At 40.1% G+C, this 12,376-nt stretch overlaps 1 protein-coding gene across 2 annotated transcripts in view; it reads left to right on the top strand.

Annotated features, from left to right (window-relative positions):
• The window catches only part of wdr11 (WD repeat domain 11), a 229,569-nt gene that overhangs the window by 204,746 nt on the left and 12,447 nt on the right, over window positions 1-12,376 (top strand). For both annotated transcript variants that reach the window (XM_029753425.1, XM_029753424.1), the window contains exon 24: window positions 6,385-6,480. In XM_029753425.1, coding sequence (XP_029609285.1) covers window positions 6,385-6,480 — 96 coding nt within the window. The remainder of the gene's footprint in view (window positions 1-6,384; window positions 6,481-12,376) is intronic.

Below are 12,376 nucleotides of genomic sequence, written 5' to 3'. Positions count from 1 at the left end.
TCACGAAACACGTCGGGCGCGTAACCCTTATTTACCATTTCGGATAGTGTCTTGAACGCACAAACAAAACGCCGCTATTTGGATATAACTATGGATTATTTTGAACCAAACCAACATTTGTTATTGAAGTAGAAGTCCTGGGAGTGCATTCTGACGAAGAACCGCAAAGGTAATAACATTTTTCTTATAGTAAATCTGACTTTGGTGAGTGCTAACCTTGGTAGGTGTCTAAATGGCTAGCCCTGTGATGCCGGGCTATCTACTTAGAATATTGCAAAATGTGCTTTCACCGAAAAGCTATTTTAAAATTGGACATAGCGAGTGCATAGAGGAGCTCTGTATCTATAATTCTTAAAATAATTATGTTTTTTGTGAACGTTTATCGTGAGTAATTTAGTAAATTCACCGGAAGTTTGCGGGGGTATGCTAGTTCTGAACGTCACATGCTAATGTAAAAAGCTGGTTTTTGATATAAATATGAACTTGATTGAACAAAACATGCATGTATTGTATAACAAAATGTCCTAGGCGTGTCATCTGATGAAGATCATCAAAGGTTAGTGCTGCATTTAGCTGTGGTTTTGTTTTTTGTGACATTATATGCTAGCTTGAAAAATGGGTGTCTGATTATTTCTGGCTGGGTACTCTGCTGACAATCTAATGTTTTGCTTTCGCTGTAAAGCCTTTTTGAAATCGGACAGTGTGGTTAGATAAAGGAGAGTCTTGTCTTTAAAATGCTGTAAAATAGTCATATGTTTGAGAAATTGAAGTTTTTGTATTTTTGAGGAATTTGTAATTCGCGCCACGCCTATCATTGGATATTGGAGCAGGTGTTCCGCTAGCGGAATGTCTAGATGTAAGAGGTTAACTCATGAATATATAGATATCATACCAGTCATCAATTAATAATTTCCTCATATCAGTCTCATTCTGAACATCGTAGACTCCGTCAATCTGCACAAACCCGGGTCTCACTGATCATTCCATAGCACACAAATTGATTTGGTTATTTATTCACTAATAAGCTAATTGATAACATAAGATACACATATACACACGGTATAGGTTATTGAATAGAAACGTAATACGATGACAACAAGTCCCTGGTGGACTAATATGACACTGGTTACTCAAGATGGAAATATAGAGCGCGAGAGAAACAACACTTGGATACATTTGTAAACTACGCTTAGTTTAGTCCGAATACCGTGCCCCAAACTGCCGCTCTTATGGGTAAGAAGTAATGTATGTAAACTCAGGAAAAAAAGAAACGTCCTCACTGTCAACTGCATTTTATTTTCAGCAAACTTAAAACCTGTTTGGGATAGGGGGCAGTATTGAGAATTTTGGAAAAAATATGTGCCCATTTTTAACTGCCTCCTACACCAACTCAGAAGCTAGAATATGCATATTATTGTTCAGGTTTGGATAGAAAACACTCTGAATTTTCTAAAACTGTTTGAATGGTGTCTGTGAGTATAACAGAACTCCTATGGCAGGCAAAAACCTGACAAGGTTTCAAGCAGGAAGTACCCTGTCTGACAAGGAGTCGTGCGTCTTGCATCTTTTTATTGAAAAGTAAGGATCTTAGCTGTAACGTGACAATTCCCAGGGCTCCAATAGGCTCTCAGAACCCGCGAAAAACCTGAAGGTTTACGAGGGAGCCTCAGGCTGAAACACATTATCACCTTTTGTAAGTGGCTGCTCAGAGGACCTTTGAATGAGGCGCGTGCACGATTCGCTCCTGAGGAGAAATTTTATTCGGCTGTTTAGGCTCAATGCATATTCCCGGTCGGAATATTATCACTTATCTACGAGATAAATGGCATAAAAATTAGTTTTAAACAGCGGTTGACATGCTTCGAAGTACGGTAATGGAATATTTAGACATTTTTGTCACGCCAATGCGCCATGCGCGACACCGTGATGAAGCATTCTGATAGTGTCTAGAACTCACGAACAAAACGTCGCTGTTTGGATATAACGATGGATTATTTGGGACCAAACCAACATTTGTTATTGAAGTTGAAGTCCTGGCAGTGTATTCTGACGAAGAACAAGCAAGGTAAGAACATTTTTCTTATAGGAAATGTGATTTTGGTGGAGGCTGACCTGGGTGGGTATCTAAATAGCTAGCCCTGTGATGCCGGGCTATGTACTTAGATTATTGCAAAATGTGCATCATCCGAAAAGCTATTTTAAAATCGGACATATCGAGTGCATAGAGGAGTAATGTATCTATAATTCTTAAAATAATTGTTATGCTTTTTGTGAACGTTTATCGTGAGTAATTTAGCAAACTGTTAGTAAATTCCCCGGAAGTTTGCGGGGGTTATGCTTTTTCTGAACGTCACATGCTAATGTAAAAAGCTGTTTTTTGATATAAATATGAACTTGATTGAACAGACATGCATGTATTGTATAACACAATGTCCTAGGTGTGTCATCTGATGAAGATCATAAAAGGTTAGTGCTGCATTTAGCTGTGGTTTGGGTTTATGTGACATGATATGCTAGCTTGAAAAATGGGTGTCTGATTATTTCTGGCTGGGCACTCTGCTGACATAATCTAATGTTTTGCTTTCGTTGTAAAGCCTTTTTGAAATCGGACAGTGGGGTTAGATTAACGAGATTCTTGTCTTTAAATAGCTGTAAAATAGTCGTATGTTTGAGAAATTGAAGTAATAGTATTTCTAACGATTCAAAAATCGCGCCACTGGATTTCAGTGGCTGTTACGTAGGTGGGACGAGTTCGTCCCACATGCGCCAGAGAGGTTAACATGTGTAAATATTTGTATGACCATAAGATTCAATAACTGAGACATAAACTGAACAGACATGTGCCTAACAGAAATGGAATAATGTGTCCCTGAACAAAGGGGGGGGTCAAATCAAAAGTAACAGTCAGTATCTGGTGTGGCCACCAGCTGCATGAAGTACTGCAGTGCATCTCCTCCTCGTGGACTGCACCATATTTGCCAGTTCTTGCTGTGAGATGTTACCCCACTCTTCCACCAAGGCACCTGCAAGTTCCCGGACATTTTTGGGTGGAATGGCCCTAGCCCTCACCCTCCGATCCAACAGGTCCCAGACATGCTCAATGGGATTGAGATCCGGGCTCTACGCTGGCCATGGCAGAACACTGACATTCCTGTCTTGCAGGAAATCACGCACAGAACGAGCAGTATGGCTGGTGGCATTGTCATGCTGGAGGGTCATGTCAGGATGAGCCTGCAGGAAGGGTACCACATGAGGGAGGAGGATGTCTTCCCTGTAACGCACAGCATTGAGATTACCTGCAATGACAACAAGCTCAGTCTGATGATGCTGTGACACACCACCCCAGACCATGACGGACCCTCCATCTCCAAATCGATCCCGCTCCAGAGTACAGGCCTCGGTGTAACGCTCATTCCTTCGACGATAAATGTGAATCCGACCATCACCCCTGGTGAGACAAAACTGCAACTTGTCAGTGAAGAGCACTTTTTCCCAGTCCTGTCTGGTCCAGCGACGGTGGGTTTGTGCCCATAGGTGACGTTGTTTCCGGTGATGTCTGGTGAGGACCTGCCTTACAACAGGCCCTCAGTCCAGCCTCTCTCAGCCTATTGCGGACAGTCTGAGCACTGATGGAAGGATTGTACATTTCTGGTGTAACTCAGGCAGTTGTTGTTGCCATCCTGTACCTGTCCCGCAGGTGTGATGTTCGGATGTACCGATCCTGTGCAGGTGTTGTTACACGTGGTCTGCCACTGCGAGGACGATCAGCTGTCTGTCCCATCTCCCTGTAGCGCTGTCTTAGGCGTCTCACAGTACGGACATTGCAATTTATTTCCCTGGCCACATCTACAGTCTTCATGCCTCCTTGCAGCATGCCTAAGGCAAGTTGACACAGATGAGCAGGGACCCTGGGTATGTTTCTTTATTTTTTTTTTCAGAGTCAGTAGAAAGGACTCTTTAGTGTCCTAAGTTTTCATAACTATGACCTTAATTGCCTACCGTCTGTAAACTGTTAGTGTCTTAACGACCGTTCCACAGGTGGATGTTCATTAATTGTTTATGGTTAATTGAACAAGCATGGGAAACAGTGTTTAAAACCTTTATAATGAAGATCTGTGAAGTCATTTGGATTTGACGAATTATCTTTGAAAGATAGGGTCCTGAAAAGGGGATGTTTTTTTTTTTTTTTTTTTTTTTTGCGCGTTGAAGGTCTTTGTTGGTGTATCTCTATTGGGCCCAGGTCTTCGTGGGCCAGGTTCAGTGATAAGGGTTTGACAGAGGCCTTGTTCTTTGAAAGTCCTTCTCCTTCGTTCTCAGGTGTAAGTCTCTGATTGTCCACAAGATGTCATATTGTCCTTCTTAGTTGTCTGTTTACTTGCACTCGTTCTGGAGGAGTAGTCTCCTGAGGACAGCTAATCAGCCATGCCAATGATCCCAGAGTGGTGATAAAAGCCGTGTAGACAAACAATGATTTGAAGAGAAGAACCGTTTGGTCCTGCTGAAATTCACATTCTTAGATACAGGTCTCAGTACTCAACTGTATCATTGATTGTTATAAGGTTCCTTTGTCTTCTTCAAACTCGTGTTGCATTTCGGGGTCGTAACTAATTGTAGGCCTCAGCTGCAGCTTGTGTCCCTTCTAGTCTGATATGTTAATTCTTAACTAAAACGCTTTATACCCTCGGGTAGAAAGGGGGTGTTTACGTCTTGCTGACACGCTCTCTGGGTTCCCTGGGGTGTAGCTAGTTAAAAGGCAAGGTATCACAATTTACTATGATCTCGTTAGAGAAATAAAATCACAATCTTATCGTCACAAAACATTCTCTTTATCCTGGATATTTTCCACACAACGCAAAGCATGTAAACATGACATGCACTGTATGAAAATTCTTCAAGTTACAATGTTTTCGTTATAACGTCTTCATGCAACTTTTAATGACATCCCAAAATAGAAGTTCATTTTCCATATTCCATCTCTCATCAGTCCCAATATTTGGATTTTGAAATATATTGTCCCAGTGTCCATGGTTTGATGTTGACGTTCTTGGGCGGTAAACTCTTCTGTAACACAGAGACATTCCATTTGCCCAAATTAGGCCTCAGAAGGAATCGTCTGCTGCCCATGGTTTACGATCGAGGTGTCATAAACCCCCCCCCACATCCATCCCTCTCCCCCTCTGCGAGAGAGAGAGAGCTCTGTAGAGCTGATCCACTGTAACCTGATCCTTTGGATCATCACAGGAGATTCATGGCAGGACTGTGGTCAGAACATGTTAAAACAGAACCCCCCCTGAACTTAGACGACAAGCAAAGGTCAACTTCAAGTAACAAGACACTTTTCAATTTCTGTCAAATTTCAGTCTCTTTGTTCATCAGGCTCAGCTCGCCTCCACACTTTTGCTCTCTTCTTTAGCTTTAGCAGGTTAACTAAGATGGTGTAGCAGATGGGGAAGATGATGATGGCACCAAAACAGCCTCTCTTCCTCTATCCATCTTCAACTGTTGCACCAACATGTTCTGAACACTACATTTACCTGCAGTGAACATATGTGTTTAGCACTCTCCCCTTAGTTGTCATAGAGAACTTTGGTATTTTATTTATTTTTATTTAACCTTTATTTAACTAGGTAATGGGTGGTACACAGCACTTCTTCTGCCCAGTATCTTCTCCTCGGTCCTCTTATAATACTCTGATTAGCTCTTGTGTTTTGGAAAATCCATCAAGTCTATCCACTAGACAATGTAATTCTAGATTTTATTACTTTTCTTCTTTGCTCTGAAAACACTTTCATGCATTTGTCTGAGTTCCATCAATTATCCTGCAGTGAACATTAAATGCAATCATTGTGATGGGGTGATGCGGAATATAAATGTCTGGTGAAGCGTGGCAGTGCAATAGCATAATGATTCTTGAATATTTAAACAAAATGTAATGACATGGTCTGCTCTTTACCTAGTCTCTATCCCTTTACCTTCTTACTCTCCATCTCCTGTCTCTCATACTTTCTCTTCTTCACCATATCTACTCATGTAATGATCTCATAAACAATCTCACCAGGCCAAAAAAATATATTATATTTCGGAAATTTAAGAGGTTGGACGATTAAATATCTAGATGACAATTGGGATTGCCACTCGTACCACGTGACTTGAGGATTGCGTTTGCTATGTTTTGTTTATAACGTAATTGAATGTACCTTTACTATATGTGTGTAACTTTAGTAACTGTTGATGGCTGCCATCTTGAAACAGGTCTCTCTTGTAAAATAGATTTTTATTTCAATGATACGAATCTGGATAAGAACATGTTAAATAATAATCTCTCCATCTCTTCACCTCTTTCTCTCTCCATCTCTCAATCTCGCTCTCTGTATGTTGTAACAGAGGTTCCAGTTGGAGCGAGTCCATCTACAGGAGGTGAAGAGGTCCAGTTATGAACACACCAAGAAGTGTGCTGACCAGCTCCTCCTGCTGGGACAGGTCAGTACTACTGTCTTTACACTACTGTATGGGCTTCTGTAGAAGTTGTCATATGCACACACAAATACAATATACTGTATTCTTTCTATCAGACTAAGTCTCTATTTTGTACACAAACACTTGTACACACACACTCGCCTGAGAACACCTGCAGAAGAACATATACTGCAGTCGGTCTTTCATACGAATATCACTCTTTCACACACAAAATATTTACAACGCACACACTGTTCTTTTCTCCTCCCTCGCTCCCTCTTTCTCTCACCCCCTCTCTCCCAGCCTCCACTCTGGGTGGAGCCTGATGGACAGGGATGAGTGTTGTTGCTCTCTTTCCCTCCAACACCTCTGTCAGTGGAGGATGAAGACGCTCCAATAGGGTTGTTAAGGTGACCGTATTACAGCCACACCGGCAGTCACCAGTTATGACCACAGTCAAATTCTACGTGACCGCTGAGTTACGGTAACAAGGCTACTCCAAAACTGCGCTCTGTATGAATGCCGCCACTCGTACCACTGATGGTCATTAGTAGCCTACCAAACTTGCTAATGGCCTCGTACTCGGCGCTCTATTGTCCCTCTAATCACTCTGACATCAATGCAAATATAATCAAAAATCAAATCAAACACTTCATGCCATTGGAACACATTTTGGAATGTGAGGCTGATAATTAGCTGGTTGATAAGCTGAAATAGGTTAGTAACATCTGAGGTTGGAGCGAAAACCTTCAGGAGGGTTAGCTCTCAAGGAACAGAGTTGGAGAAATTCAGCTCCTAAAATAGCTTGTTGATACGTGGAATGAAATGTGTTCTTATTGCGCAACATTTCTATACACTATATCAAATAATATCAAAATAAAATGTGATTTGATTTGTAATTTATACAGTAATGTTGGGTATTATCAACAGTAAAATACTATGTTTTACTGCAGCATACTGTAAAATATGGTACATTTTGTGGCTGGGGATAGAATTATTGAATTTCTAATGGTTACCGTATCTTTGGAGTGCCAGAACCCTTTTCACCACTAGTGGGCGCATGGTATTGTTGTTTCTGATGTATTAACATATTTTGATGCATGTAAGAGGCTATATTTGTTGCACCTGTGAGAGAGACATTTTTTTACATGTATTTTTTATTTAACTAGGCAAGTCAGTTAAGAACAAATTCTTATTTACAATGACTAGGAAGAGTGGGTTAACTAGGACAGAAGAATTTATAACTGACTTTTTCACATAACATAGGTACAGCAGATACCCTTATTGTATGGGACACTTTTAAGTGTGCCTTTAGAGGCCATGCAATTCAGTACTCATCTATAAAACAAAAGCAATTTAGATCACAAGAGTCCATATTAAACAAAGGAAATTGAAGGACTAACAGTACAGTTAGATAGCAATAAAAACGGTACCATAGAGGCACAGAATAAGTTGGAGGAAAAACAAAAACAAATGGAGGAACTTATTCAAGAAAGATCCAGTGTAATATATTATAAAAATAAAGCGAACTGGATGGAATATGGGGAAAAATGCACCAAATTCTTTTTCAATCTTCAATATATTAATGCTACCAAAAAAAATGTATTAACTTGTTACAAATGATGGAGTCACGCATGATTCACCAAATTATATTTTGAAAGAGGAAGTAAAGTATTTTAAGAATATGTTTTCGTTTCAGGTTCCTCTATCTCCACTAACTGAATGTTTCTTTTCCCTAATAATAATGTAAAATTAACATCTGTACAGAAAGACTCATGTGAAGGCCAAATTACAGAGGAGGAACTTCTTGACGCAATTGGGGCCTTTAAGGATGGGAAAAATCCAGGGCTGGATGGCATACCAGTGGAAGTATACAAAACTTGTTTTGATATACTCAAAGTACCATTATTAGCATGTTTTAACCACTCCTATATAAATGGTAGATTATCAGACACACAACAAGGTCTGGTATCATTATTACTGAAACAGGACCCAAATGGTATATATAAAGATCCAGTCCATTTAAAAAATTGGAGACCTCTTACACTTCAGTGTTGTGATGCAAAAATCCTAGCAAATGCTTGGCGCATAGAATTAAGGAAGTATTGTCAGATATTATTCATCCTAATCAGACAGGTTTTTTACATGGCTGATACATTGGAGATAATATAAGACAAGTACTGGAAACAATAGAATACTATGACATTTCGGGGACACCAGGCCTGGTTTTCATAGCTGATTTTGAAAAGGCTTTTGATAAAGTACGACTGGAGTTTATATATAAATGCCTAGAATATTTCAATTTTGGGGAATCTCTTATAAAATGAGTTAAAGTTATGTATAGTAACCCTAGGTGTAAAATAGTAAATAATGGCTACATCTCAGAAAGTTTTAAACTATCTAGAGGAGTAAAACAAGGTTGTCCACTATCAGCATATTTATTTATTATTGCCATTGAAATGTTAGCTGTTAAGATTAGCTCAAACAATAATATTAAGGGATTAGAAATCCGTGGCTTAAAAACCAAGGTGTCATTGTACGCCGATGATTCATGTTTTCTTATAAAACCACAATTAGTCTCTCCACGGCCTCATAGAGGATCTAGATACTGTTGCTATCCTCTGGATTAAAACCAAATTATGATATTCCGTATTGGATCACAAAAAAATGCACATTTTACATTACCATGTAGTTTACCAATTAAATGGTCTGATGGAGATGTGGACATACTCGGTATACAAATCCCAAAAGAAAGAAATGATCTCACTCCAATACATTTTTATAGAAAGTTAGCAAAAATAGATAAAATCTTGCTACCATGGAAAGGAAAATACCTGTCCATTTGTGGAAAAATCACCCTGATTAACTCTTTAATCATATCACAGTTTACCTATTTGCTTATGGTTTTGCCTACACCTAGTGACCTGCTTTTTAAATTATATGAACAAAAAATATTCCATTTTATTTGGAACGGCAAGCCAGATAAAATTAAAAGGGTCTATTTATATAACGAATATGAATTCGGAGGGCAGAAATTATTAAATATTAAAGCATTAGACCTCTCACTAAAGGCATCAGTCATACGAAAGTTATATTTAAATCCAAACTGGTTTTCTAGTAAATTGGTACAAATGTCTCATCCTATGTTCAAGAAGGGCCTTTTTCCCTTTATTCAGATTACACCTGCCCACTTTCGGTTGTTTGAAAAGGAAATAATCTCCAAAATATCCTTATTTTTTAAACAAGCCTTAGAAAGTTGGTTGCAATTTCAGTTTAATCCACCTGAAAAGGCAGAACAAATAATACAACAAATATTGTGGTTAAATTCAAATATAGTACCGTAATTTCCGGACTATTAAGCGCACCAGAATATAAGCCGCACCCACTGAATTTAAAAAAAATAATATTATTTTGAACATAAATAAGCCGCACATGTCTATAAGCCACAGGTGCCTACCGGTACATTGAAACAAATGAACTTTACACAGGCTTTAACGAAACACGGCTTGTAACAAAAATAAATAGGCTTTAACAAAACACGGCTTGTAACAAAAAAATTAAAATTAGCAGTAAGCTTTAGTTGTCTTTTTGCACTGAATCAATTCCTCAAGGTGCTGTTTCCAACGTCTTATCGACTCATTAAGACCAAGCTCCCGTGCAGCAGCTCTATTTCTTTTTCCAACAGCCAGATCAATCGTCTTCAACTTGAAAGCTGCATCATATGCATTTCTCCGTGTCTTTGCCATGATGAGGGTGACAAAATGACTACCGTAATCAGAATGATGGGAAGGTTGAGAGCGCTCGATTTAATCTAAACAGTAAACAAAAAAGTTGTTTAACCTTAACCCGTTTGGTAATTTCATTGGTCTAATGAAAGCTTCATGCTGCCAAAATTCTGTGCACGTCACGGAATGTGTTTTTTTGGAAGAAAAAAAATTGAAAGCGGGAAAAATCCATATATTAGCCGCGTCATTGTTTAATCCGCGATGTTCAAAGCGTGGGAAAAAAGTTGCGGCTTATAGTCCGGAATTTACGGTAATTGATTAAAAACTATTTTTCGAAGAAATGTTTTAAAAAGGTATAATTTTAGTGAATGATATTATAAATAGGACTGGTGGAGTGATGTCACACATGCAGCAAACAGACATATGGAAATGTCTGCTCTACCCAAAATTACAACCAATTAATTGCAGCATTACCACAAAAATGGAAGAGGGAAGTAGAAGGGGAAGAGCCTTCCCTGTAGCTCAGTTGGTAGACCATGGTGTTTGCAACGCCAGGGTTGTGGGTTCGATTCCCACGGGGGGCCAGCACAGAAATGAAATGTATGCATTCACTACTGTAAGTCGCTCTGGATAAGAGTGTCTGCTAAATGACTAAAATGTCAAATGTAAATGTAAAGTAAGGAACTTGTATGTCGGCTCTGTATTAATGAACATAAATGGTTAAAGAAAAGTGTGATAAATAAAAACATATACCAATTTCATTTAAGGACCAAAAACTGATAGCTGTGCCATATAAATTGCAAAATATTGGGAAGAGATTTTCAATGTGCCCATTCATTTACATTTACATTTTACATTTACGTCATTTAGCAGACGCTCTTATCCAGAGCGACTTACAAATTGGTGCATTCACCTTATGATATCCAGTGGAACAACCACTTTACAATAGTACATCTCTATATTTTTGGGGGGGGGGGTTAGAAGGATTACTTTATCCTATCCCAGGTATTCCTTAAAGAGGTGGGGTTTCAGGTGTCTCCGGAAGGTGGTGATTGACTCCGCTGTCCTGGCGTCGTGAGGGAGCTTGTTCCACCATTGGGGTGCCAGAGCAGCGAACAGTTTTGACTGGGCTGAGCGGCAACTGTGCTTCCTCAGTGGAGTGTGCGGAAGAGCGGGGTGATGTGAGAGAACTTGGGAAGGTTGAACACCAGACGGGCTGCGGCGTTCTGGATGAGTTGTAGGGGTTTAATGGCACAGGCAGGGAGCCCCGCCAGCAGCGAGTTGCAGTAATCCTGACGGGAGATGACAAGTGCCTGGATTAGGACCTGCGCTGCTTCCTGTGTAAGGCAGGGTCGTACTCTGCGACCCTGCCTGTCACCAAGGGAGGACCCCAAGGCTCAATCCTAGGCCCCACGCTCTTCTCAATTTACATAAACAACACAGCTCAGGCAGTAGGAAGCTCTCTCTCATCCATTTATATGCAGATGAAAGTCTTATACTCAGCTGGGCCCTCCTTGGATTTTGTGTTAAACACTACAACAAAGCTTTCTTAATGTCCAACAAGCTTTCTCTGCCCTTAACCTTGTTCTGAATACCTCCAAAACAAAGGTCATGTGGTTTGGTAAGAAGAATGCCCCTCTCCCCACAGGTGTGATTACTACCTCTGAGGGTTTAGAGCTTGAGGTAGTCACCTCATACAAGTACTTGGGAGCATGGCTAGACGGTACACTGTCCTTCTCTCAGCACATATCAAAGCTGCAGGCTAAAGTTAAATCTAGACTTGGTTTCCTCTATCTTAATTGCTCCTCTTTCACCCCAGCTGCCAAACTAACCCTGATTCAGATGACCATCCTACCCATGCTAGATTACGGAGTCGTAGTTTATAGATCGTCAGTTGAGGGTGCTCTCGAGCGGCTAGATTTCCTTTACCATTCGGCCATCAGATTTGCCACCAATGCTCTTTATAGGACACATCACTGCACTCTGTACTCCTCAGTAAACAGGTCATCTCTGTATACCAGTCGCAAGACCCACTGGTTGATGCATATTTATTAAACCCTCTTAGGCCTCACTCCCCCCTATCTGAGATATTTACTGCAGCCTTCATCCTCCACATACAACACCTGTTCTGCCAGTCACATTCTGTTAAAGGTCCCCAAAGCGCACGCATTCCTGGGTCACTCGTCTTTTCAATT

Source organism: Salmo trutta, chromosome 5 (genome assembly GCF_901001165.1).
Source record: "Salmo trutta chromosome 5, fSalTru1.1, whole genome shotgun sequence".
NCBI classification, from domain to species: Eukaryota; Metazoa; Chordata; class Actinopteri; order Salmoniformes; family Salmonidae; genus Salmo; species Salmo trutta.
Note: the sequence above shows the minus strand (reverse complement) of the source record. Positions and strands in the feature narration are given on the sequence as shown.